At 46.0% G+C, this 27,868-nt stretch overlaps 1 protein-coding gene across 1 annotated transcript in view; it reads left to right on the top strand.

Annotated features, from left to right (window-relative positions):
* notch2 (notch receptor 2) overlaps positions 1 to 27,802 on the top strand; it is a 33,033-nt gene extending 5,231 nt beyond the window's left edge. Inside the window, exons 2-34 of the mRNA XM_019897139.1 lie at positions 7,174 to 7,448; positions 7,745 to 7,952; positions 8,559 to 8,692; positions 9,768 to 9,890; positions 10,799 to 11,032; positions 11,659 to 11,814; positions 12,379 to 12,564; positions 13,365 to 13,478; positions 13,561 to 13,674; positions 13,762 to 13,995; positions 14,737 to 14,847; positions 15,020 to 15,212; positions 15,311 to 15,456; positions 15,604 to 15,717; positions 15,988 to 16,107; positions 16,190 to 16,342; positions 16,998 to 17,226; positions 17,673 to 17,874; positions 17,966 to 18,119; positions 18,220 to 18,404; positions 18,898 to 19,030; positions 19,136 to 19,387; positions 19,738 to 19,850; positions 20,721 to 21,256; positions 22,035 to 22,376; positions 22,466 to 22,608; positions 22,685 to 22,889; positions 23,055 to 23,142; positions 23,219 to 23,369; positions 23,635 to 23,954; positions 24,159 to 24,306; positions 24,419 to 24,516; positions 24,839 to 27,802. Of these exons, the coding sequence (XP_019752698.1) occupies positions 7,265 to 7,448; positions 7,745 to 7,952; positions 8,559 to 8,692; positions 9,768 to 9,890; positions 10,799 to 11,032; positions 11,659 to 11,814; positions 12,379 to 12,564; positions 13,365 to 13,478; positions 13,561 to 13,674; positions 13,762 to 13,995; positions 14,737 to 14,847; positions 15,020 to 15,212; positions 15,311 to 15,456; positions 15,604 to 15,717; positions 15,988 to 16,107; positions 16,190 to 16,342; positions 16,998 to 17,226; positions 17,673 to 17,874; positions 17,966 to 18,119; positions 18,220 to 18,404; positions 18,898 to 19,030; positions 19,136 to 19,387; positions 19,738 to 19,850; positions 20,721 to 21,256; positions 22,035 to 22,376; positions 22,466 to 22,608; positions 22,685 to 22,889; positions 23,055 to 23,142; positions 23,219 to 23,369; positions 23,635 to 23,954; positions 24,159 to 24,306; positions 24,419 to 24,516; positions 24,839 to 26,233 (7,218 nt within the window). The 5' untranslated portion in view covers positions 7,174 to 7,264 and the 3' untranslated portion in view covers positions 26,234 to 27,802. The remainder of the gene's footprint in view (positions 1 to 7,173; positions 7,449 to 7,744; positions 7,953 to 8,558; positions 8,693 to 9,767; positions 9,891 to 10,798; positions 11,033 to 11,658; positions 11,815 to 12,378; positions 12,565 to 13,364; positions 13,479 to 13,560; positions 13,675 to 13,761; positions 13,996 to 14,736; positions 14,848 to 15,019; positions 15,213 to 15,310; positions 15,457 to 15,603; positions 15,718 to 15,987; positions 16,108 to 16,189; positions 16,343 to 16,997; positions 17,227 to 17,672; positions 17,875 to 17,965; positions 18,120 to 18,219; positions 18,405 to 18,897; positions 19,031 to 19,135; positions 19,388 to 19,737; positions 19,851 to 20,720; positions 21,257 to 22,034; positions 22,377 to 22,465; positions 22,609 to 22,684; positions 22,890 to 23,054; positions 23,143 to 23,218; positions 23,370 to 23,634; positions 23,955 to 24,158; positions 24,307 to 24,418; positions 24,517 to 24,838) is intronic.
* The last annotated feature ends 66 nt before the right edge of the window (positions 27,803 to 27,868 follow it).

Raw genomic sequence — 27,868 nt, 5'->3', positions numbered from 1 at the left:
CCGCGCTTGTGCGCCCTCTGTCCTGGAGGGTGCCAAAAAAAAAAAAAAAAAAAAGAGAGAGAGAGAGAGAGAGAGAGAGAGAGAGAGAGAGAATATCTGTGCTGTGTCGACCTGCTGCCTTTTTGATCTGACAGGCAGAATTTGCCTGTGGGGAAGACAGAGGAAGAGAGGGGGTAAAAAGAAAAGATGTCTCCTTTCAGGTAATCTGAGAAGAACTACCCCAGAGCACAAATTCTTGCTGATGAGAGAGCAACAAGTGAAGGGAATGAAGGGGGGGTGGGGTCAAGGCAAGAACTGTGGGGAGGCACTATAATTTGCCTCTTGCTATGCTGCTTTCATCAGACTGTCACTCATTCATCCATGGCTGAGCCCCTTCATTGGAGGCTGAGATGCCCGAGGACACCACGAAACTAGCCTCATTATCCTTGCGCTTCTTTTCTTGTAGCCTTTGGCTTTGTCAACATTTTGAGGGATTTACCCGTTTGACACTATCATAGCAATTCATGTCGCATTTACTCCCGAGCTTTTTTCAGAACTTCCATCCATCCATCCATTTTCTAATCCGCTTATCCTCACGAGGGTCGGGGGCTTGTTGGAGGCTACCCCCTGCTGTCTTCGGGCACGGGGAGAACATGCAAACTCCGCACAGGAAGGCCGGAGACGGAATCGAACCCTGCACCTCTGCACTGTGATGCGTACGTGCTCAACAGTCGACCACCGTGCTGCCCTTTCCAGAATTTAAGATTGCTTAATAAATGGTACCATTTACATAGCATGGGGGAATGATCATGAGCTTCAATATGCGAAATATTAATACAAACGAAGCACTTTGTGTTCATCCGTGTTGTAAAATGTAACTTTTTCAAAATCAGCATAATGGAGTAAGATCCCCAAAAAACACACCATTAAAGGGGAAGTCAAACCAAAAACATTCTTTAAAATATGTCGAATGTGAAAACAGGTGAGCCGTGATCGGTCATTGATCCCTGAGCAACTGTGATGTCATTTTTAGTCGACACCAAGTTGCAAAATGGCCGCCCTCCCTGAGATGGATAAAAAACAGATTGATTTTTCTGCGTAATTCATATTACACAAACACAACATGAATCGGAATACCTTGTGTAGACTAGTGGGGCTGAATAGAACATAATATTGTAAACAAAATATAAACTATAAAATCTACTATCAGGATTTAACATTGATGCCGAGTTGTGGATTCGTCAATTAATCAATCCACAGTTGATCAGCACTTCAAACTGGCCAACTAACTATCGAGGACGGAAAAGGAGTGACAAGATTTTTCATGTCACGCACAGCCTTACGCAGCGTTGCGTGATGCACGGCAGATGGAATCCGAATTGTCAGATAAACTTCAATAAACCGTCGTGTCTGAGATTGCAAATCTCTGGAAGACCTGTGGCTCTCCCCCGGCTCGCTAGATGTGGTTCAAAGTGGAGCCACGATGATAAGAGCCTCTTTGTGTCGGATGTGGCTTACTGGTGAATCAGGGCTTCCTTGGAACGATGAGCCAAGTCACAAACGAGTGAAGCCGTTTTGGTTAAAAATAACTTCACAGTTATCAGGGCTTGCCTGTTGTGTCTGACCAAATCAAAAATACATTATTTTGATGTTCTAAATATAGGTCTTTTTAAAAAAATCATTTTACTGGAGCCTGGTGTGTTGGATTTTAAACACTCACACCCATTCACAAAAGTAAACAAACAAGTCGTAAAATGCTAATGAGTCAGTTCATATCAGGCTGCTATAAGACTAGTAAGAAGACAGTGGGGAATGTAGCAACCAGCCCCCAGTGACTGTTTCTTTCCGTCACTCACTGATGATGACAAGGTGGGCCAAAAGTGACTCCATGTGGGGGTTGAAGTTGTGTATTGTTACTTTGAATGCATCGTAGTCGTCATCCACTCTTCCAAAGCTCTGCAAATCATTTCATTTCAGCAGCAAACTGGCATCTGCTGAAGTGGCACTACAACAGAAAATGTTTTCACACTCCAAAACGGTGCCATACACTAAATCAAGAACCACAAAGAACCATGTGCTTTAAAGTCAGCACAAAGCAGACACAGGTTATGTCAATAACGCTGCTTTGCTTAGTGTGTGTTTGACAGGAATGTGTAAGGAAGAAAATGACTGTTCATAAGGTTGCAAGGTCTAAAGTTAGGCCTCATTATAACCGCAAGGACAAGATAATGACTAAACATCATGCTGAGGTCCTATGTTGTCGACCACAGTTTCTTAGAAGAGTCTTTTTGAAGCATGTCACTAAAAAAAAAAGTCTGACATTTTACCACACGAGCCCACTGTGGACTCCACCCTATTTTGACTTCTTATTCTCGCTCCTCTGATGTTTTTTTTTTTTTTCAGTTAGACTGCTCAGTTTCCTGCTTTCGTCAAAGTTTTTTTTTCAGGCGAATTCCGTTTAGATTTGATTTGATTTTTTTGGGGGGGGGTGTTCCTACATTGTTGGTGTTTATTATGCATTAAGTATTCAGCTCCTTATTAAGTGAAATTAAATATGATTTGTAAATTTGCTACACCACAGAGAAGAAAGAAATCGGCAAGCATATAAAATGCGGCTTAAAAAAAATAAAGCCTTCGTCTCCGCTCTCAAATGATGTAGGTGTGTCCGCTGAATGTGTGAAACCACGGCACCGCAGAAAATTAGATGCTCTTTCGTCTGGCATCGTTGTTGCGCGTACACATTGTTACATGATTGAGCTGTGAAAATATGTCCGTTGAAAGCTTCTGCTGCCTAGATTATATCCCACCAGCTAGCTCGACGGCTAACGGGCTTCTAGAGTTTCTCTTGGCCGGCAAATAGGCGGCAAGCTGGTCGGAATTTAAATAACCAAACCTAGCTGTTATATGAATTGTGGCATCCAGAGAAGATGCATTTTCCGGGTGTAGCCACAGCTAGCTAGCTAACCTCACTACGCACTGTGAAGGTAGAAATGACCCTACCATAGTGATAACATCTAAAGTAAGTTACTCGCAATCGCGCCAAAATAACCACTGATGCGAACAAAGGCGCTGATGTTCTTATATCGCGGGGGACTGGGGGAGTTTTGTTCTATTTTGCCCCCCAGCACCAAAGCAGCCATTTTGTCCGTGTGGAGCCATTCGATAAAGCCAGTAATGTATTATGCACTTGACTTTTGAACATGCACACACAGGGCCACGGTACATGGAACAGACTTTAGTCAAGGCAGAGACGCCTTCATGGTTTGAAATGTGAGCCGATTTATTCCCGCGCTCGTACTCAGGCACTGCTTTCCTGTGATTGCCGCAGGGGCAAAGCATGATGGAGTTATTAGGCTTCTTTGAGACTAGATTAGGGGTTGGAAGGTCTTCAGTTGAAGCTTGAACTCTGGAGAACTGGTGGAGGGGATGGGCGGGGCCAATTGGCACAAATGGAAGTGGATGGGACACAAAGGGGAATATGCAAGGAGCCCGGTATATGAATTAGTAAAGAAACGAGTGGGAGAGACGATATTTGTGAGATTCAACCCTTTTGCTCAGTGAAGCCGCACACGGCCAGCCGCTAAAGGCTTGAGGTCAGCATGAGGTAGAGGAGGGAGAAGGAGTGAGGAGAGAAGGGAGGAGTGTGTATGCGAGTGTGTATGTGTGCGCGCGAGCAAGATGGGGGCGCTAATGTGAACCAGCTGCAGAAACCTGACACCTTGAGTGGGCCATAACTGCGAGGTGGAGGAATGAGAAAGAGGTAACGAAGGGCTGCAGAAAGCTGGGAGCGAAAGATCGAGAAAAGATGAAGCGTGGGAAAAAAAAAAGCCGTCACGGAACAGGACAAAGAATCCCATCGAGGGAACGGTCACACAAGCCCAGTCCACTGCAGTCCAGTTGCGTGTACGCGTCGACAGTCTTGCCTGTGCTGTTGAGTTGTGTATGACAATGCTGACTAATGCGCCATATGTTGAATCCATTGACAGAATACTTCCTCCCCGCCGAGACACCACTCCCTGACAATAATGCGAATCATGCACAGCCTTGTCTGTTTGCCACAGGCTGGAGCGATACTTCCCGAGGCTAAAAAGCAAACGACTCTCTCGGGCTCTGGGACCAGAAGGACAGGGCGTTATTATTTTCGGACACTTTGGATTCTGTCAGCACGGGTCGGACGGCAGCGATTTAATAAAACAGCGGAAGAGAAGCTAACTTCCCGTCTTTCCGTCAGCAACATTTTCACATTTTTACTTTTCAAAGTCAGTTTTTAGTTTTTGCTGCAGTTCGTGGCCACTGCTGAGTGAAAATTAAAGGGCACTGATCTAGAACGTTCTATTTGATCTGAGTGGTAAGCATACCAGAAAAAAAAAAGCTGCTCTGTGTTCATTTTCTTGATTGGCTACTGGCAAAATGGACCAATAATCCATTATCTATAATGCCTGGAGGAGTTGTGCCGTATTCTAACATCGGTGGCACAAATTAAGCTCAGCTTCCCATCACTGATAATTTTTTTTTTTTTTTTGTTATTTACACAGTAAATGAGCAATGACGGAAGCAACAGCGCCTCTTTCGCTTGCAGCGATTTTGTGCTCGTCATAATGTGTCAGATGCTCCAAGATACAATTAGTTCCTTGACATTTTAAGACTTTTTTTTTTTTGAGTTTGGAACCATCGCTTGATTGATTAAAATTTTTCTTGCTTTGTATTGTGAGCCAAAATTTTTTACTTAGGAATTGAGTTTAAGATCTGGCGCTACTCAAGTGTAGTAAAATAAGTGGAGCAAATAAAGCTGGAGTCCAGTAGTCTTGAAGCTATTAGCAAGATTTTAATGTAGGCTCATTACCCTCAGCCCCTCCCCCTTCCCCCGCGGCATTCACTCCTCGCATCTCTACCCAAAGCAACACCCCCACCTCACTGACGTCTGTGCACGGCGACACCCCATGGCAGCTACATTGTTAGCATGACGTTTTCACGATAGATTATTGCCAAAAATGAAATGTCACCGGTTTGATGTTGATGATTCTTTGGGGCGTTTGTACAATCAATTAAAATGTAACCTTTGTTACTAATTGCAGTGTAATAATCGGCCAAGAAACTACAGTCGTCAGCTCGCTATAAACATCTCCTTTGCGAGAACCCCTTGTGTCTCACCATGAGCATCTGTGATTGGCGAAGCGCGTGAGCAAACGACTGACGCATCCCTCGACTACATAGTGACTACGTCTCATATTCCCCGTAGTTTTAGAAGTGAAAAAGTTGGTAATGTAAACCTAGCATCGGTGCGGGCATGGCGACGCGCATGGTTTTGTGTGAGAGTCCACTAATGAGATGTTTGTCACAGGGCAGAGTTCCCTGTCATTACTTTTGCGAGAGAGGGAGGAAAGATTATACTGGCTGAACAAAAATGAGCATTCCTTATTCTTAGAATGACGGCTTGTCGTGATCTCCTGACCGGGCCGTGTTTGTGTTTAGATTCGGGAGGCCTTGTGTGTGTGTTGATGTGGTTGGCTTGCTCTGCTGCAGATATAGAAACAAGAAAGTGGTCAACATGTGAGTTATATGTGTCTAATCAAAAAGTGGTAGAGGAGAACATGCGTAAAATCTCAAGATCCTCAAGTTTGTGACCTTTTCACACTTAAAAAAGTTTAGTTGCGTAACAGCATGTCTACCCATGCCAATTTAACACATTGATGTAAGCTATTTTAACTCTCTCTCTCTCTCTCTCTCTCTCTCTCTCTCTCTCTCTCTCTCTCTCTCTCTCTCTCTCTCTCGCACAAAAAAAAAAAAAGTTTGTTTGTCCCTTATTCCGTTTTTCTAATGAGCAATAGAAAATGGGTTGGTTTCACCCAAATCACAAATGCACAAAAGTGACTTTCAGTTTTTGCATGCTGCTGGACAGCTTTTGTGAAAGCCACTATGGCATATTTTCTATACGGGCTCTCCAGTGATGTTACCTGAGCCTGTCCTGGGAGGTACGTTTGTAGGGGCCCATTGTAGGAGCCAGCACTTTGCTCAATTGCCCAGAGTCCCAAGACAGTGTGTCGGCGGCGGTCCTGCACACACGACAACAATGCAGACTCTCTCAGGAAAATGTATGAACTGTTGGAAATTCGCTTGCGACAAAACGAAACAGTTGGCTAGGCCCTGTCACCCAGGGAGAAATGCAGAATAGAAAGTTTCACAGAGAACTTTGTCCCTGATCTGATCCTTTGTGGACTTTTTGTGTTGTGTAATGCCATATCCTTTGCCATCGCCAGACAAAAAAAAATAGTCCAATGAAGCAAATGCGATGACAAAAAAAATCATACATTGAGCGGTTATTCTTTTTTTTTTTCCCAGTTATACACTAGGCAAGCTGATGTTGTGCCCATAATGAAATATGTTCGACCGAAAAAGCTACACTGGTGAAAGTGCCGTGGGCTCCCATGATGTGATGTGGTCAACATTTGAACGCAAGATCCAGAGGGGCCACTCGGCATATTGCATCGAAAACATAGGCTTCTTCGGCTGGAACGGTTTGGATGGCAGAAACAGGAGGGGTGGCCTTTCGGGAGTGGCTTAAGCAGGAGTGGCTGCCTGTGGTTTCATGCAGCTTCGATGCAGATGTGTGACTTGACAAACATTTGGGTAGATCATGCCCTCAGTTTTCTGATGGCTTCAAATGTCTGAAAAAGAAAGCTTTTTTTTTGTCAACAACTTCCAGCTGACGCTACCTCACATCCTTCTGCTTTTGAACTTCTTCTTCACCATGACCGACCTTCGCTTAACCTTGATAGCAAGCTCAACTTCCCCTTTGCCCAGTTCTTCACATCAGCAGGGGACTTTGTCTTTCAAGTCACTAACAACCGGTCCATTTTGTACCCGGGGAGGCACTTTTACCCGACTTAAATCCACCTCTTGATACCACAAACATCGCATCACAGTTTCAGAAAGCATTCATGCAATCTAACATTTCATGTATGTCATCTGGAGCAGTTCAAAATAAACATCCATCCAATAACAGGACACAAACAATAAATATGATAAAAATATTAAGGTGCGCAGACCATCGACTACTTGGGTAATGCTTGTATTGTTTGGGAAGCAAATTCATCCGTCTTGACAATTCCGACCACACGCAACTTACCACAGCTACTCTGTCCCGCCTACTTGGGGGTTGTCGACGTTAACATTGTTGTTTGTATCCCCATGTAGATGCACGCCAGGCTTCCTGGGGGAATACTGCCACCATAAAGACCCCTGTCATCCAGGCTTCTGCTCGAATGGCGGGAACTGCTCCGTGGGCATGCTGGCCGGCGTACCTGTACCGGGCAGCGCCACCTGCGTCTGCCCTCTCGGCTTTATTGGAGAGCACTGCCACATTCCGCAGAACTCCACGTGCTATCCCAACAACCCGTGCGCCAACAAAGGCACATGTACCTTGCTGTCCCTCGACAAATACACTTGCAAGTGCGCCCGAGGATGGTCAGGTGAGAGAAAAAGCCTTCTTGGTTTCAGGTTGAACGTTTCTGCCGGGTTATTAGACTCGTTTGGTAGTTAGTTGTCCTGGAAAAAAAAAAGAAGCTACATTTGTTGTAAAAAGAAAAAAAATGTACTTTAATGCAGATTTAATGTGTAACTGTTGCTAAAAAGCGAAGCGCATGGAGTCTCTGTTGCTGAAATGTGTTCATGACGTCAGTGATTTTTTTTTTGTTTGTTTTGTGTGCAGATTAATGATGTCAATTAATTTCAATGCCGTGTCTTCTCCTTCCCTTCCCATTCTTAGGACCACGATGCGAGTATGAGGACAGCTGTCTGTCGAGCCCCTGTGCCAACGGCGGGTCATGCCGCGCTCTTCCAGGTGGTCATTACATCTGCTCCTGCCCACCCGGCTACACGGGTCTCCGCTGCCTCAATGACACCAACGAATGCGTCGCCTCCCCCTCAAAATGTCAGAATGAAGGAACGTGTGTCAACACCCCTGGCTCCTACAAGTAAGAATTGACGTCACTGTTTACACATTTGAACCAACACAATATCGCGTGAACCCACGTTAATCACTGCGGAAATATTCCGGACCAACCCGCAATGGGTAAAAATCTGCAGTGTAGAGAGAACGTATCAAACATTTTTCATAGTTTCACGGCTCTCACATTCTTGAAACACATTTCGATTTGATTTCAATTTGATTTTTATTGTCAAATTGACACACTATATTTAAATGGTATAATATTCACCCAAACCATAACATTTTATCCAACCAATGTCTACTAGCCGAATGCTAACATATAATAAAAACATTTAAAAAATCCTTAGGGTTAACAGAAATTAGCATGAATTTTACAGTACATCAACACCTTCAAACAAGTTTATTTATACAGACAGACATGGTGTGAACTCTAGATTTGGAATTGTCTAAATACTGGAAAAAATTATTCAAAACACTATATGAGGGGGAAAAAAAAAACAAAATGACAGCTTAAAAATACGTGCCTTGCCATGGGAGCAAATTGATGAAGAACAATATAGGCGTGAGAACTCTTACTTCAAATAAGTGCCTAAAGTGTTTCTTGCCAACTGAGCAAGTTTTACTTCCACAGATGTATTTGCGGTGCCGGGTTCACGGGTCGACACTGCGAGAGCTCGTACGTCCCTTGCTCGCCGTCTCCGTGTCTGAACGGAGGCACTTGCCATCAGAGTTCGGAAATCAGCTACTCATGCCACTGTCTTCCAGGTAAGGCAGGAAATGCACTGGAACTCATTTTAGTTTCTAATGTTCAGGGTCAGGGTTTTTTTTTTTTTTTTTCTCTTTGGTTGACAGTAGGGGGAACGAGAGATAGGATGTTTCATTGCATTGTTTGAGGTACAAACAGTCAGCTCCTCCTGGTTGTTTTGTATGAAACACACTGTCCTGTCACTCTGCTACAGTCAGAGAGTGGATGCCACAAACACGCAACTGCTATTTCCACACTATCGGGGCATGTCATAATTCTTATGTACACGAGACGTTTGTCTACATAAGCGCCATCTCAGCCTCCATTCAACCCCTCTCTGTCAACTTGAACACACCGCGCGGGGTGGGGGGGGGGGAAATGCCCCTCCTGTAGTTATTGCACATAATAGAGCTCAGTGTTCTACTGTTGTTGAGTTTCTGTCGAAGGTATTGTGCGCCCTTTTGTCTCTGTGTTTGAAATGTGTGAAATACTGGATCAACATAAAGCAGATGACTCTGTCCCTCGAATTTTACAGCAGTGAAGTTTAAAAAAAAAAAATCCGAATCCTGCAAACCAAAAATTGCTAAGTAAAACTGAATAAAAAAAAAAAGTTTTTATATCACACACAGACAAGTGCCGTTCTTTAAAGTCAATCATCCGTAATATGTATTTACGTTATCACGGGACTCCTCACCAATCACGTATGTCCCGAAATATGTCTGCACCCATGATTTCTCTTTAACTTGCTGCTAACATAGATTGGATTCTGATTCTTTTTTTGGTCTGGACAATGGAATTATCCTTTCTTTATGAGGCTTTTCAGATATGATAAGAAAACTTTTATTTGTCTCACACTGGAGAAATTCCCAATTTACAGCAGCAAAATTATGAAAGGGAGAAAGTAGAAGAACAAAAAATATATCAATAAATATAAATATAAATATAAACATATTAAAAATGGGTGAGTGGGTTTGAGCCGAGGTTCAGTGCCCCAATTTTGCTCTCAGGCTGTGAAGGTTTTATGTCACGATTCCTTTGATTACGCATTCACTAAAGTTTGTTAACAAATATTCCTTCCGCTCTACGTGGTGCCAGGATTCAATGGCACCAACTGCGAGAACAACATTGACGACTGCCCAGGTCATCAGTGCGAAAACGGTGGCACGTGTATGGATGGAGTCAACACCTACAACTGTCAGTGCCCTCCAGAGTGGACGGGTAAGACTGAATTGATGTGCCCCCATGTGCGGCTGGCTGTGTTTGTACGCTGCTGTGATATTTTGGGCATGAGTGAGAATGACAGCCGTTTGCGGGATCTTCATTCATCTCTCTCAATTCGTTGCTTCTTCTGAAATGGACTGGACTAGGTTGACAAATACACAAGCGACCTATTGTTAGAAAATTTTTACTGTACCTTTTCCCGAGTTGCCCTATCCTATATGATGCCGGCGTTTGCGTGAGCTCAAACAACAATGCAAGCAGACACTTTTTGCCAAGGTCGTCCGTGTAACTGAAAGCCTACAGTTTAAACTGCGCTTCGTAAGCGTTGTCTCTTCGTAGGTGCCATTTTCGTGATGTTGTTTTGCGCAATGCACGTGCCGGCACTAACCGGGGGCGTGCTTTTTAGTGTCTTCTTTCGCTCCCACCCTTCCCACTTTCACGTCCGCATGCTGTCGGCACAACTTCATTCTGTCAAGCGCACCCATTCATCGAAGTCACACAACAGCATTCACGGATTTTGAAACTCGGTGCATACACAAGGCGACCCGCATTATTAGGCGCCCCGTCCATTTTGGGAGAACATTTAAGACTTTTATCTGCGCCTTATGGTCGTGAAAAGACGATGATGTGGTGAAATGGCAAGCCAGGTCAAAACAGATGCCTTGAATCAATGCTGTTCATGACTCACTCCATGAAGGGCTGATTGGTTAAAGAACAAGTCCCATTGCTAATATGGCTGAAGTTATCTGGGCTAGCACTATTGATTGTGAAGGCTCTGGGCAGATAAGATTGGCATGGCAACACAGAACAAATACAGTATTCGAATTCAGCTTGTTAAATTAAGAAAAGACCCACCACTGTACATATTATGAACAGATTCTTCCACCTGCCTGCGCCCTTCACAGGTCAGCGCTGCACAGAGGACGTGGATGAGTGTCGTCTACAGCCCAACACTTGCCAGAACGGCGGTACCTGCAACAACCTGGCCGGTGGCTACGTATGCGTGTGCGTCAACGGCTGGAGCGGGCCCGACTGTTCGGAAAACATCGACGACTGCGCGACTGCCGCCTGCACCCAAGGCTCCACGTGCATCGATCGCGTCGCCTCTTTCATCTGCCTCTGCCCCCATGGAAAGACGGGTGAGTCTGACACAAAAGCCCGCTCAAAATTGCCGGGCGCGTCTCCCATTTGAATAAATAAACACCACACTTCAAATAGTTGTCTCTCTTTTCGACCGCGGGACAAAAATTAACAGTTGGTGAAAGTAGGTGGATTTCATTTCTGGGATGTCGTTAAGTTTACTGCAGATTTTAAAAAGAAAGTGCTCCTGTATTAGAGTTGGAGGGGGGTTTAAAAAAAAAGTTGCAGTTTCTAGTCAGAAGAAAAATCCATCACATATTTCGAAGAAAGAATGACGTCATGGTTTTGCCTGTGAAAATTTATTAGACTTTGGCGACTGCAATCTGTGGAACAGGTCAAACCAGAAATGTTATTTTTCAAACAGAGCTGATTTTATTTTTCTACCGCCGCCTCGCCGTCTGCCCTAAAGCAGAGGAAGCAGCCATTCCGCGTGGGAATCGGGCTCATATGATCACAACACAGCTGACAAGCTTGCCGCGTCCCATCTGTAGATAGATAATGATGACGATGTGAACGTGACATTGATGTCATTTTGATATTTTGGGGACTTTGGTGTGTGAATGATGTTTACTTTTACTCAGGCCTCAAATCATCCCTTTCCTTTGCCTTTTTTCCCCCTCTTTAGGTTTACTTTGCCACATAGACGACGCCTGCATCAGCAACCCTTGCAGGGAGGGCTCCCAGTGTGACACCAACCCCATTAGCGGCATGTTCAACTGCAACTGTCCGCCGGGTTACGTCGGCAGCACCTGCAACGTCGATAGAGACGAGTGCAGCATCGGTGAGAAAGATGCTCTCCACAACAGCGGCGGGTGGTGCTTTTGGTACCTTATGGGGAAACTCGGCGACCAAACATACAGTACCTCTTAAGTTATCAAGTTGCCAAAGCCATATTTTTTACATTCGACATGGCTTTGGCCTGAGTGCAAAAACAGCAAATAGGTAAGCATCTTACAAGATCAGTTCTCCACCCAAAATATGCTAATTGTTGAATTCACAAGTAGCAAATGGCAAATCTGCTAAGGAACACTATTTAGTTGAAGATACAGTGGCCAACACTACTGATTTTTGAAGGAGCATGGGCAGATTTGATTGACATGGCAACATATCTTAGCTGAAATCTGATTGGACAAAAAAAAAATAAAAAATCTGACATCCTCTTACACACACTGGAAGCAATGCAGCGAAGGCAAATGCTATAAAATGAAAGAAAGTTGAGAAGGAATAGCGTTAGAATACTCAAATTGAGTGTAGGTTGTCAATCTTGGTCTCTACTATCCAGACACCTTGCGTTGGCCATTTCCTGTTGTCCGACAATAACCTCCTCCATCCTCTTCATCTTCAGGAAGCAACCCTTGCGAGCACGGCGGCCAGTGCGTGAACACAGATGGCTCCTTCACGTGCAACTGTGTGAGGGGTTACGCCGGGCCACGCTGCGAACAGGATGTCAACGAGTGTGCATCAAGCCCCTGTCAGAATGACGGCACTTGCTTGGATCGCATTGGCGACTACACTTGCATCTGCATGCCCGGTGCGCTTCATGAGATCTTAGACATGTCTTCATAAAGTTGTAATTTCACCTTGAGGCATCATCTTTTATCGTCGCCGTGGGGAAACATTTGTATTTAACTTTTTACACCAAGTACCAGCGAGTAAAAATAGCTCTCCTACTAACCTCATCATGGCCAACATGAAATTTCAGTAGCATGGCGGGCTTATGCGTTCATCAAACACAAGGCGAAGTTTTTTTATTTTTTCCGCAAATTAGAGTGAATTAATTATTGTAAGCCACTCGAACATTATGTCCAGTTTAAAAACAGGTCAGTCGTAGAAATAAAAGTAGAGTTCAGATGTGATGTAAAATAGTTTAACATTGAAATAATCTTTGTTTTAATGACATTTTTATTTTTTTATTTGTTTATATAACTTGACAACGAATCACCTACCCAACGATTGGGAAATCAACGATTAAATAAATCCATGTCAACAGTTTAAACGGCAACAAAAAAAAATAATTGTATGTGACTTTGTCATGCACTTAATTGTAATTAATTAACCAACTGTTTTAGAAACGAAATAAAACATTGTTAAATGTAAAGTCACGTGTAATTGTACCATTGTATCATTTACAATACACGAATCCACCAATTATTTAATGAGGTAGAGGAATAAAAATGATTACCACAATTCCCCCCCCAGCCCCCCAAAAAAAAAAATGCAACGTCAATGCAACAATTATGACTGAACCTTTGAGTGCCGGATTAGATAACGGAGCTCTTCTCCACCTCTGAAGTTGAAAGTGAATCCGTCCTTTTTTGTGACTCCCTGCAGGGTTTGAGGGCACCCACTGTGAAATCGAGGTGAACGAGTGTCTCAGCTCCCCCTGTCTGAACCAGGGAAAATGTCTGGACCAGGTCAGCCGCTTTGTCTGCGAATGCCCAGCAGGTTGGTACACACCAAATGTAAAAAAAAAAAAAAAAAATTAACTGTGGACGAGTGCTCATCTATTTTTTTGTTGTGATTTCAGGCTTCAGTGGGGAAACGTGCCAGATAGACATCGACGAATGTTCGAGTACGCCCTGTTTAAATGGAGCCAAATGTATCGACCGACCTAACAGCTACGACTGTGAATGTGCTGAAGGTAGAAGTTCATGACCGACTTTCGAACTGACTCATCTAAAAGCAGGCAAAATGGAGTCCACTATCAGCACCCCCTTTGCCCTCTTAGGCTTCGCGGGTCTTCTTTGCGAGGAGAACATCAACGACTGCCAGCCCGAGCCGTGCCACCACGGCGTGTGCAAGGATGGCATCGCCACCTTCTCCTGTGAATGCGACCCGGGATACGTCGGCTCCATCTGCAACATCCAAGTGCAGGAGTGCCACAGCAACCCTTGTCAGAATCGAGGACGCTGCATTGACCTGGTCAACGCCTACCAGTGTAACTGTCCACCTGGGACTGCAGGTAAATCTATTTCAAACCCGTTTACCCGAATAGACTTTGGAAATTGTTCACTTGGGGGAACGAGGGTTGAATAGATCAGATTCTATGAGTCTGAGAAATGGCAGCCCACTGTGCATTGCATCTTGCAATGCAACACTGCACGAGTGAAGTCTGGTTTAAGTGGCACTTCACCACGTTTCCTCCCAGACCAGAACATTTAAACTTGTACATTGTGCAACCATTTCACGTGGTGCCGTGTGCCTATAATGTTCCGAATTGACCAGAAGTGGAGTACTCTAGTTCATTTTCACTTTCCAAAGGACAGACTCACACTTCCTCTCCTGTGAAGTTCCTCTTCTACAAGTTTGCTTTGTATTGCACTCATGCGTTAGCTTCGTCATGCTGTGACACACACAAAATGTATTTGACTTTTGCTGAATTACTGGTTCGTCTACATTTTTTCACTTCCTGCTCAGGGCATTTTTAGAAAAGAGTCTTCTATTGCCCCCTGGAGGCCAACTCACTGTATTTCATATAGAGACTATGCACGGTGACCCCTCCTAAGGGTTAGGGGAAGTGATTAATGGCTGCCCCCCCTCAACAAATGATTTGGTGAGAAATGCCCCGGAAGTGTGACAACCCTGGCGTGTACCAATACCAATTGCTACTTTCGTATGAAGCATTTTATTACGTTACATTATGCGTTTAAATGCAGTATTGTCGCTGTGCTTCTTTCTTCAAGTTTCATTTGACTTTCCTTAGGTGTGAACTGTGAAATCAACGAAGATGACTGCGCCAGCAACCCCTGCGAGTATGGAGAGTGCCAGGATGGCATTAATGAGTACAAGTGTGTGTGCTCCCCAGGATACACAGGTAAGCTTGGATGTCGGGCTGAAACGGCAAATCAAATAATTTGATTTTTAAAAAAAAAAAAAAAGAGTCAAACCTAAATGTCTACCTCAAATCTTTGCGGTGATCATGTTTCCATATGGACTAATGTTGACACTTGGGATGCTCTTCATCATTGAACTCATTTCTCTCATAGGAATCCAATGCAACACGGATATCAACGAGTGTAGCTCCAACCCGTGTATGAGCGGCGGTACCTGCATCGACAAGGTGAACGGGTTCCACTGCCTCTGCCCGCCCAGCACCCATGGCCCCCTCTGCCTCTCGGGGATCAACCACTGCGAGCCCCAGCCTTGCGTGCACGGCGAATGTATTGAGCAGCAACACGGGTAAGCCCTTCTCAGATGCCACTCAGAGGTCCTCAGTCCTGTTCCGCAGGTGTGATCCATGTGATTATTTCGGAACTCCTCCTTGTCCTTGTCACCAGGTACCACTGTGAGTGTGAACCCGGCTGGGGAGGACAACATTGTGAGCAGGAGAAGGATGAGTGCCAGCCCAATCCTTGCCAAAACGGTGGTTCATGCTTGGACCGGCATAACGGGTACACTTGCGCGTGCCAGCTTGGATTCAGAGGTAGCGTTTATCGGGAACGTGATATTGACACTCCTCCAAAATGTATTATTATTATTGTTATTGGACTTTTTGGGTGAAATTTTTGGATGAACCTTAAACAGACTCGTCAGAGCTCAACTTAATTTGACCCTCCGTCTTTGCTTTCAGGCGTAAACTGTGAGAAGAACATTGACGACTGCGCGTCCAATCCCTGTCTCAACCAAGGCATTTGTATCGACAGGGTCAACGGTTACACTTGCCAGTGCAGTCCACCATTCACAGGTTCGGCCTCCGAATTTCGAACGACCATATTGTCATCGTCATGTCAAGTCAAATTTATTTGTATAGCCCTTTATCACAGAAAATTCTCAGAAGGCTTCACATGCCCACAGTTGACAAATATTAACATCTTAACTCTCACAGGGCGGCAAGGAAAAACTAAAAAAAAAAAATTGTATTCTCTGTGAAATCGTTAATTTGTATGCATGTCAAAAAGAGAAAACACAGGTTAGCTTTTTCAGCTAAGCGCAAAACGATCAATTGTCCAAACAGGTAAAAATTGCACGGACGAGCTTGTTCCTTGTGCTTCTCATCCGTGTGAGAGTGGAGGAGTGTGTCGTCCGACTCCAGACTACAGCTCCTACTCTTGCCGATGCCCCGCCGGATGGCAAGGTACAGCTATGCACGTTCTACGTGTGAATCGATGCGGAACTTTGATTTTTAAATTTTTTTTAATTCTTATTTTTTCGCACAGGGCGACGCTGCACGGAGGATGTCAATGAGTGCAAAAACAATCCTTGCAGAAACGGCGGTCATTGCGCAAACAGCCCAGGCAGCTACGTGTGTACATGTCAGCCTGGATACAGCGGACACAACTGTCAGACAGATGTTGATGACTGCTCACCCAGTGAGTCCCCCCCTCCCACTCCCCCCTCCCAACAACGCTATTTCATGTACAGTGAACCCCAATTTATAGCGAGGATACATTCCAGACCCACCCATGATAGGTGAAAATATTGGATATTGCGTTTCACCTCCCAAATATTTTGAACACATTTAAATTGATCAAAACGGACTTAAAGGGTATTGAAACTTCCATTTTAATGTATTCCTGAGAATCTGTTGTTAATCTTAAGTTTATTCGATGACACAAAAAATAAAAAAGCAGAAATAAAATTCCATCAAAACATACATGCCCTCCATTTAATGACCAAATTCTGTATATTAATTGTCCATCACTTTGTTTCTAAATCTTGGTGCTTTAAAAACCTCTGTTCCTTTCAATCTGTTTTTTTTTTCACGACTTTTAAAAAACATTTATAAGGAAAACATTTCTCTTACCCTCTAAAACAACTACGAAAGTCCGCTAGCTTATGGCTAATGTGAAATGCCATACATGGGCTAACAGAAAATAGCATCGATGTAACAGTAAATATCAACCTTCAAGCAACTGCTCCTTTAAGACAAACAAAGCAGCAACTCATCCAAGCGGGGCACACAGCAATACTCTTGGACGTTTTCCATATGTTTTCAATCAAATGTCTCTCTTTCGCCCTCTTCAGACCCGTGCTTGAATGGCGGCTCCTGCGTGGACAATGTGGGCGGTTTCGCCTGCGAGTGCCGCCCAGGTTTCCAAGGGGGCCGCTGTGAGACCGAGATCGACGAGTGCGCCAGCCAACCCTGTTGGAATGGTGCCAACTGCCGGGATTACGTCAACAGCTTTGTGTGCGAGTGTCGGGCGGGCTTTGATGGATTCCTGTGTGAACACAACATCCAGGAATGCACCGAAAGGTGAGCTGGGGAAGGAATGTACTTTACGTGAGTCACCTCAACTTGCTTTTCTTGTACAATGTAGTTTGGGCTTTTGGTCGGAAGATTTCGTCGGGCGATCGCTCACTATTCTGATCTTTGCCTTGGATGTTTTCGAAGGATTGTTGAACGTCTTTGGATCAGTTCTTGACAAAACGCCAGACAAAAAACACTTCTGGGGGGGCTTGGAACGGATTCGGACATTTACATGGAAAACGTGTCTCTACTTACAAAATTTTCTGGTTAAGAAATTTCTTCCAGAACCAATTCATTTCGTAAGTAGAGGTACCACTGTATCTCCTAAATTTTTGTGATCACTGTATGGACAATGGTCAATACAAATGCCGTATGCAAAACAGAGCTGGTGATGAATAATTAAGCACAATCAAAGTCATGTTATTTTTTTTTTTAATCCTATCCCCCTGCAGTTCTTGCCTGAATAACGGTACATGCATCGATGACATCAACACCTTTTCGTGTCGCTGCCGTCCCGGCTTCTATGGCACATTCTGCGAGTATGAGCAGAACGAATGCGACTCGCAGCCTTGTAAGAACGGCGGCACCTGCGCCGACGGCCTCGGCACCTACAGATGCACCTGTCCAGTGGGCTACAATGGGCAAAACTGCCAGGCACGTGCCATGTTTGATCATTTGACGAGAGAAACTAGAGTCGAAACGTTTATTCAGTTATTCACACATTTGTTCACGGTTCTGTTTCTAGAACTTTGTCAACTTGTGCAGCCACGTGCGCTGTCACAACGGGGGCTCTTGCTCGCAGACCGCAACCTCCTGGACCTGTCATTGTCAAATGGGATGGACCGGACTTTACTGTGATGTGCCCAATATGTCTTGCCGGGACTTTGCCGCCCGGAATGGTGAGGAAATTCATGTGATCGTATACTCAAACCAAGTCGTGTAATGTGGTTTCAATCTGAACTGAAATCATTGATGCGATTTGTTTTGTGAATTCTGTAGGTCTGGAAGTGGAGAATGTTTGCAAAAATGCCGGGCGATGCGTGAACGTGGGTAATTCCCACAAGTGTCAGTGCCAGCCGGGATACACGGGCAGCTACTGTGAAGATATGGTCGATGAATGCCAGTCTAATCCTTGCCGGAATGGAGCCACATGCAAGGACTATCAGGGAACATATGAATGCGTTGTAAGTCGATCTTTTTTTTTTTTTGTATGTGTTTGTTTGCATTTAGTGTGATTTTGTTTGTTGCCTGGGCCTTCTGACACACCCCGCCCCTAATTTATTATTATTTTTTTAATCAAACATTCTTCACGTAGCGGCCCGGTGGTCGAGTGGTTAGCGCGTCGACCTCACAGTGCAGAGGTACCGGGTTCAATTCCAGCTCCGGCCTCCCTGTGCGGAGTTTGTATGTTCTCCTGCGTGGGTTTTCTCCGCGTACGCCGGTTTCCTCCCACATTCCAAAAAACATGCATGGCAGGCTGATTGAACACTCAAAATTGTCCCTAGGTGTGAGTGTGAGCGTGGATGGTTGTTCGTTCTCTGTGCCCTGCGATTGGCTGGTAACCGGTTCAGGGTGTACCACGCCTATTGCTGAAGTCAGCTCAGATGATGGATGGATGGATGGAGAGAAGCGAGGAAGGCCCAGCACTGTCCTTAACACACATTTTTGCTTCTGCAGTGTAAGCCAGGCTACCAGGGGGTGAACTGTGAGTATGATGTTGATGAGTGCCACTCGAGGCCCTGTCTCCACGGAGGAACATGCATCAACCTCATCAACCACTTCACCTGCGCCTGCCCACCCGGAACACAAGGTAAGAACCAACGGCCCAACTTCAATCATTCCTCTCGAAACAGACCACCACTCATCCACGCCCAGGTTCAAACATCGCATTATCTGCTTGTCATCTGTTGCGTAGGACTTCAGTGCGAAGTGAACGTGGACGACTGCGCACCCAAGCCTGGCTCATGGGAGCCCCGCTGTCGTAACGGTGGTCAGTGCGTGGATGGAATAGGGCGATACACGTGCTCCTGCCCGCCAGGCTTTGTAGGAGAACATTGTGAGGGCGATCTGAACGAATGTCGGTCCGGACCCTGCCACGCTGCCGGCAGCCTGGACTGCGTACAACTTGTCAATGACTACCAGTGCCGCTGCCGCCTTGGCTACACAGGTAGGCTCTTGTTGCTGATCTGTGTTGCGCTTTTAAAGTAACAGAAATAGCTTACTGATGATTTCATTTCAAAAATTGCACCGTAACAGTGCTCATACCTATCCGCCTACTGTGAAGGCTTTCCGCAAATTCCGCTCCAAGCGAGGGTAAACTTCCCGCCATGCAAAGATCAGCCGTACGATTCAAGCAATACTTCCTTCACACCAATTGTAATTTTCACCATCTTTTCCGCATCTGATCGGTTACGTAGGTGAATTCATGAAGAGCGGATCGAGGCACAGGCTCATTGTACTGTTTTTGGTGCATTCTTTTTTTTTCTCTCTCTGACGTGTCTCCTTCTCTCTCCAAAGGTCGCCTTTGTGAGTCCATGGTGGATTTGTGTCTCTCCAAGCCGTGCCATAACAGTGGCGTCTGCTCCATGAACATGAGCTCAGTTCATGGCTATACCTGCTCCTGTCCCCCTGTAAGTTTTCCATGTCGGTTCTTCAGCAAAAACATCAACTTGCATGTTTTCCTTTTTTAACCAGCGATGAGCTTTGGACTCATTTTCTTTCTTTCAAAATTGATTCAGTGGACCAAGCCCTTAATTTTAGAGTGGAGAGTGTTTTTTACACCAAGTGCCACCTCAAAAACTACCGTATTTTCCGCACTATAAATCGCACCTAAAAGCATTGAATTTTCTCAAAAGCCGACAGTGCGCCTTATAGTCCGATGCGCCTTATCAATATTCTGTAAAGCGCTTTGTTACAGCTACAGCGGTTGTGAAAGCGCAATGTAAATAAAGCTGTATTGTATTGTATTCCCTTTAGCGTAGCTCCATCTATAGTGGATGCATAACACAACCCCAGCCACTATTGTAGCTTCTATTCTATGCGCCTTATACTCCAAAGCGCCTTATAGTGTGGAAAATACGGTACTTGGTCTCCAAGTACCACCATAACAATCAACTCAATAACTGCACTGCACGTACAAATTTCACTTTATAAAAACAGTTTATATCTTTCCGTACGACTTTATTAGATTTGACTTAAATATGCAATACAGTGCTATTTTTTTCTTTATTTAAAAACACCAAGTCAAGTTACTTGATGATTATTTCCCACACCTCACTTAATGCTTGTTTTTCTCTTAACTAACCTCTTCTCCTTTAATGCTTACTCTTGCTTCAGAGGGCCAAATCATGGCAGAGGTATGCTAGACAAGCAGTCGATTTTTTTTTTCAGACATCTTGCAAATAATCTTGAAATGTGCTTCATTTTTTTACACGCCATTGCAAGGCTCCGCTGCCCCTTGTATAAAAAAACGCGTATAAAGTTGAATGTTCTGTTTTCAGGGCTTCGCTGGATTCAACTGCGGTGATCTGGAAGGCTACAGCTGCGCCAAGCTTCACTGCCAGAATGGCGGCAACTGCGTAGAGTCACCGGCGGGTCAGCTCTACTGCCAGTGCCAACCGGGCTTTAGCGGGCCACACTGCGAGAGCAAGCAGACGTGCCCGACGCCCTGCCAGAACGGCGGCACCTGCGTTAGCGACCCTTCCAACCCGTACCTGTACAGCTGCCGCTGCCCCACGCACTTCTCCGGCCGCTACTGCGAGAACAAAGTGTCCGTACCGCGCAGGCCTTCCTGCCCGTATCTCCAGTGTGAGCGTCAATCGGGGGATAAAGTGTGCGACACGCAGTGTAACAACCACGAGTGTCAGTGGGACGGAGGAGACTGCTCGCTCAACTGGAAGCAGCCGTGGGTCAACTGCACCGCCAGCGTCCCTTGCTGGGATTACTTCAAAAACGGACGTTGCGACAAGGAGTGCGATAACCCCGGCTGCCTCTTTGATAGCTTTGAGTGCCAGGAACATGCACCCAGCACATGCAAGTATGTCACCTCTTCCATTCATGTGGAAAAGAATATAGAGTTTAGCCCTAATTTTACCTTTTGGCCAACTGACGCCCATGAAAACGAACATTTTAACTCCTAATCTTTAAGGATAAAGTCTTTTGTTCTACATTTGAACATGATTGTTTTTTTTTTTTTTTTTTTTTTTTGTTTTTTTTTTTTTAGGTTTTCGACCACATTCCAAGATTTATACATTTTTAGACAAGGGAGCAATTTCATACAATTGTATTTTTTGAAAGAGGCATTTCATGGCTTGCCATACTCCAACTGAGCAAATGAATGAAGCAATATTGATCAAGGGGATAACCTTGATGTCCTGTTAGTTACTAACGAAAGCCAAAATGGCCACAAACTGAAAGCGTATTAAAGTCGAGCGAGGCCTTTTAACTTGATTCTTCAGCCGATTATGGGCCTTAAAACATAGGCCAAAGTCATCAGCCACGATCTTTAACCATGCTCTTGTTGACGGTTTATTATTATTTCTTTTGAGTTCATTTTACTTTGTGTTCTATACAAAATATGGATTTTACAAACAAATGAAAAAAGACAATTTCCAGCAATTTTAAAGAAAAATGCAAAATGGGCATTTATAGATGCATTGCGAGAAAAAAATATTTAATACATTGTATATTTTTAACATGCCAATTAAAAGGTACTATAATTGGTAGGGGTTTTTTTCTGGCCAAAATCATTATCGGCCTCAACGAATCCATATCGGTGGGGCCCTAATTTTAACAGCCAACCATCCATTTTCCAGATATGACAAGTACTGTCCAGACCACTACGCTAACCTTGTGTGTGACTGGAGCTGCAACACGGAGGCCTGCGGCTGGGACGGCCTGGACTGCGCCACTGACACTCCGGCCAAAGTGATCGAGGGCACCCTGGTTATCGTGGTTCGGCTGCAGCCTAAGGAGCTGATCAAGGACTTGCGTGGTTTCTTGCGCTCCTTGGGAGCCCTGCTACACACCAACCTGAAGGTGAAGGAGGATGAGAACAAGGATCCCATGGTGTACCCGTACTATGGGCCCGAAGATGGGCACGGGCGCCTCTTACAGAGGGGCAAAAGCAAGCGTGAGATGGAGAGAGAGGTTATCGGGTGAGTTGAATGTCATTGGTTTTAGAACTCGGCTTCATATGCTGAAAACCTTCAGCGTTCATTGCAAATTAACCATCTTTTCTTTTCAGTTCGGTGGTCCACCTGCAAATTGATAACCGGGAATGCTCCCAGAAATCCGAAGATTGTTTCTCTAACACCAACGAAGCCGCTTCCTTCATCGCAGCGGCGCACATCAAGGCCGACCTGCCTTATCCTCTCGTATCCGTTAACAGTAAGTCGGGCTGCTATCCAAATCTCGTCAACGGGAACCAACACTCAAGACACGCCGCTCCCTTTTCAACCCACAGGTGACCTGACGGTTAAAAAGACGCCCACGTTTCCCATGTACGTGATCGGTGTTGCCTTTGTCATCGTTCTGCTCATTGTGGTGTTGGGCATGCTGGCAGTCAAGAGGAAAAATAAACACGGCCTGCTGTGGCTCCCCGATGGCTTTTTGGCCAATAAGAACGACAAGAGGAGGGAACCTGTTGGTCAAGATGACTTTGACATGAAGTGAGTGGACATGCGAAGCTGAATGTGGGCTAATAACCGCGCTTCTCTATGTAGTTCTTTACGCTATATCAGGCCAGGGTAAACTTTTACAAACAGGTGGGCCATGTCATTTGTCTTAACCTGCTCACTTGACATCAAAGTAAAACACTTCTACGCTCACACCAGAAATTTCAAGAGCCAGGATGGAGCCATGGTGGATGGACGTCAAGGCCAGAGGTGGATGGAAGACGAGGTTCCGGCCAAGATTCCGAGAGTGAGTAACACAGGAGACGCTCCGACACACGTGGCTCTCGCAAAGTACGCTCCAACGTCACGTCGCCTTTTGATAGAATGAGGACAAGCCCTTGCTCATGTGTTCGGACGGAGGGGTTGACCGAAGGGAGTGGACCCTGCAGCATCGCAAGGCCGCTGACGTCATCCTCACCCCGCCGCAAGCCGACGTGGATACAGACTGCCTGGATGTCAACGTCAAGGGACCTGGTAAAAACTCAACACGTTTTTAAGCCTACATGTCAGCGGAAGCGAAAGGACTCCAAAGTTAATATGCATAGAAAGCCTTGACAGAAGGTTACAAATGTGAGGCTCTCCATTTGAACACAATGGGCTACGAGTGACTACTTGAGTCAAAATACTAATAAAACTTGAGTAAACTCCATATACCTGAAAGTACTTCAAAACAGGAACAAAATCTTTTTAGTCGGTTCCTTCCCTCCACCGATGAGAGCTGATATCGCTCTTCTTCCAGATGGCTTCACCCCGCTGATGTTGGCTTCACTGCGCAACGGTGGCGGACCCGACTGCTCGTTCCCCGGCGAGGAGGAAGAGGAGAGCGGAGGCGACGAACCGGGTCCCAGCGTTATATCTGACCTGATCGCACAGGGTGCTTCGCTCATGGCCCAGACGGACCGCACGGGAGAGACGGCGCTCCACCTGGCCGCCCGCTACGCCAGGGCCGACGCCGCCAAGAGGCTGCTGGATGCCGGCGCTGATCCCAACGCCCATGACAACATGGGCAGGACCCCTTTGCACGCCTCCGTGGCGGCGGACGCGCAGGGAGTCTTCCAGGTGAGTCGTCAACATCGCGTCGACGCTCATCTTTCATAGACCTGACGTCAGATTTTTCAAATGTGAAAAGATATGTCATTTTAAACATACTTGTGAAAGAATCAGGTGAAAATGGAAAGGTTTGTGTTCAACTGCTAAGCGACATGAACTCAGTGATTCCCAACCAATCCCTTTTTCTCTCTGTGCATGTTTGCTTCCTCGTAGATTCTCATTCGCAATCGTGCGACAGATCTGGACGCCCGAATGAATGATGGCACCACTCCACTCGTCCTGGCGGCCAGGTTGGCCGTGGAGGGCATGGTGGAAGAACTGATCCACTGCCATGCCGACATCAACGCAGTCGATGATCACGGTCAGTTCTGCAAAAGTGAAGCCGTGATTTGCGCCGTCAGCAAGTACTCAACATCCGGCTTAATTTTTTTTGTGTGTTTTTTTTTTCTTTTTAAATATTATTGCCATTCCAGGCAAGTCGGCGCTTCACTGGGCTGCAGCAGTTAACAACGTGGAGGCCACGCTTGTGCTCTTGAAGAATGGAGCTAACCGTGACATGCAGGACAATAAGGTCAGTTCAAATCTAGTGCTGTGTTGTCTTCATTTCGGTGTACGACTATCAACACCCCTGCAGTACATGCAGTAATTATACTTTAGAACACCAGTTTAGTTCTTTTCATTGCATTTATTAGTGTAGCCCAAAAAAAAACAAAGTGGGGGAGAACAGATAAATGGCACTTCAATTCATGTCAATAGAAATTGATCTGACATCCGAGCTTGGTCGTGGGATACATCAAACATGGAAATCAAGTCACTGATAGATGAGTTGAACATTTTTATTTGTTGAACTGTGGACAAGTTAACCTGATGCCGGGATGAACTCTTCCATTCAGGAGGAGACCCCGCTGTTCCTGGCAGCCAGAGAAGGCAGTTTCGAAGCGGCTAAAGTGCTCCTTGACCACTACTCAAATCGTGACATCACCGACCACCTGGATCGTCTCCCGAGAGACACGGCTCAAGAAAGAATGCACCACGACATAGTGCGCCTGCTGGACCAGTATAATCTGGTTCACAGCCCCCACAACGGGCCCAATCATATCGGCGGAAACTCTTCGGTGATGTGCGGGGCCAACGGAGCCGCCTTCATCGGCATGCGTCCCGGCGCGCAGGGGAAAAAGAGCAGGAGGGGCGGCGCCAAGATGGGAGGGGTCGGCGGGGGACCTAAGGAGCCGAAAGACATGAAAGCCAAGCGGAGAAAGAAGCCCGCCGGAGGGGAGGCTCCGGCCGCAGGTGGCGGCGGCGGCGGCGTCAATGGCGTGAAGGCGGCTGGAGGACTTCCCGAAAGCTCCGTCACCATGTCGCCCGTCGACTCCCTGGAGTCGCCGCACTCGTACACCGGCGATGCGTCCGGTGCAGCCACCACCACCGCCAACTCCCCACCTCTCATGAGCAGCCCCGGAGCCAGGCCCATGCTGCCCCCCGTTAGCCACATGCTGGGCCAGCAGCAGCAGCAGCAGCAGCAGCAGCAGCAGGCCTGGGTGGGCATGACCAAGCACGGCTATGGCGGCCACATGTTCGGCCTGGTGCCGCACTCGATGGGGGGAACCCACCGCGGGATGGCCCAGCACCATGGCCAGGGCGGCCCCATGCTGACCCCCATGAACGTCACCATGAGTCGGGAGCAGCTGCCCCCCATCGTCACCTTTCAAATGATGCCGCCAAGTGGAGGCCAAGGCATGCTGAAGCAGGCCCAGCAGGGTCATGTGCAGGTGACTCAGGCCCAGCCGCAGAACGCCCAACCGGGACCCGCCCACCTCCGCTGCAACCAGGGCTTGGTGTACCAGATGCCTGAGCAGATGAGCATGGGGCTCCCCCACCCTATGCAGCACCCCCACACCATCAACCACGGAGGGCCGCTGCCTTCCTATCCGCCCATGCAGAGCCCGGTGGATAAGTACCCCACCCCGCCCTCCCAGCACAGCTTCACCCCCGCCAGCTCCGAGGGGACCACCCCCGGCCACCCGCCGCACCCTCCCAGCGAGCACCCCTACCTCACGCCCTCGCCCGAATCCCCGGACCCTTGGTCATCGTCTTCGCCGCACTCCAACTCGGACTGGTCCGACGTCACCACCAGCCCCACCCCCCTGGGGAACGGCCACCACCCGCTGCCCTCAGGCCGCCACACGCACATTCCCGAGCAGGCGCAGCTGCAGCCGCAGGCGCAGCCAGCGCAGCAGCAGGCGTCCCAGCAGCCGCCGGCTCTGGGGAGCAGGCAGGTGTTTGCGTAGACGGGCGGGCGGCCAAGCAGCCAAAGAAAGACTCCTTGGGGTTCTACGCGCTTCCACGTTGACGCGAAATAACTTTCTTTGTTCCCATAGTATGTTATAGTCCTCTCTCTTTTGCACTTAAAAAAAACTTGTGTATAGTTCCCAAAATCTCCCAAGCTAGACATCAAATACAGAGGTGCCTTTGTGTTATTTTTTGTTTCCCCCCCCCAAAATGTTGATGTTCCAAGCAAGCTTCTGATGCGAAATGAGAACACTCGCAAGGAGCTGCTGCAGGCCATGACTCACGCCCAGACGCTCACACGCAGACCAACCGGCCAACCAGATTCCAGCTTCTGATGTCACTTACAAGGCCATTTCACTTCATTTCAAAGGAGGAAGATTCATTTGGTATGAGTACATTGAATTGAGTTTGGTCCTAGAACTAAATGAACATGGATACCAAAAAATTGTTGTGAGCGACAGTGTCTCCATACATACCAAACAAACTCAAAATTCATTTGGCAACCAGCGTTTTATTTTGTATTTCTTTTATGATCACATGCACAGAGACGGACGGACATTGAGATGGGGAGCGGGGTATGTTATGCATCGGTCCTTTCGACTATGTGCTCTGATATTTATGTCATGATGCATGTTCCTGTTGAAACCACTCTCCTTTGGCCAAGTCTATGGGACTGATCGCCTGTTTGTTACTCAAGAGACCATATGAAGCTTTTACACGTTGCATGTTGGCAGTTTGTTACAAAAAGAACAATCATCGTCGCAAAGATCCATGAACGTTTTGTCTTTTTTTTTTTTTTTTTTAGGAAGTGTGTTGAAACATGAATGGACGCACAGCACATTCTGCTTGTAAAGTCTGAGATTTTACTTGGCAAAGATTTTTTTTTAATGGCTTTTTTTTTATATATGAAAACTGTGCGCACTTGTTGAATGATTGTGAATGATTTTTTTTTAAACTGCCTCTTTTTCAATGTTTCCCCCAAAACTATGTAACCTTCCTTTTTTTTTTTTTTTTTTGCTTAGTTACAATCATTGTCGCCGTCTGTTTTAGTTGTCATGATGCATAAGCCAAGTCTCGAGGTCAATCAAATTATTTTGTGACTTTGCAAGTTCTTTTGTTCATGGAAAGCTATTCGAGCATTTATTCCATATACTTGATCATCATCCAAACTGAAATACCTACTCATAGGTTTGCCTCACTTGTAATATGTTGTACCAGAAATGTCATCCAGTAGTGGACGCAGTGTCCCTATAGTCATCCTTCAGGTCAAAGGTATGGAATAAACGCTTCGACAGTTTTTCCGTCTCCACACGCATCTTATCGAATGGTCGCAATTGCAATTTGCAATTGACAATAATCCCAACCAAGTAAGGGTTTGAGTTTCCACAAAGGACAATTGATATTTCTGCACATATAGCAGGCAAAAGTTGTGTTTATAAAGTCTGTGTATATAGATGTTTTTTTTTTTCTAAGAACATATGAAGTAGTTGTGGACAAGCTAGAGCTCAGACTGTTGTTGAAAAACATCAACCAAGTTTCTCTTCTGAATTAAAGCTTCATCAGACATATGTGTGTGTTATTTTATTTTATTTAGATATTCAGACAGTCAAGCCTGAAAGGACTAATTTTGGGCG

The sequence above is a fragment of the Hippocampus comes genome, unplaced genomic scaffold (assembly GCF_001891065.2).
Source record: "Hippocampus comes isolate QL1 unplaced genomic scaffold, H_comes_QL1_v1.1 scaffold22, whole genome shotgun sequence".
NCBI classification, from domain to species: Eukaryota; Metazoa; Chordata; class Actinopteri; order Syngnathiformes; family Syngnathidae; genus Hippocampus; species Hippocampus comes.
The sequence above is the reverse complement of the archived record's forward strand: the minus strand, read 5'-3'. Positions and strand labels throughout refer to the sequence as shown.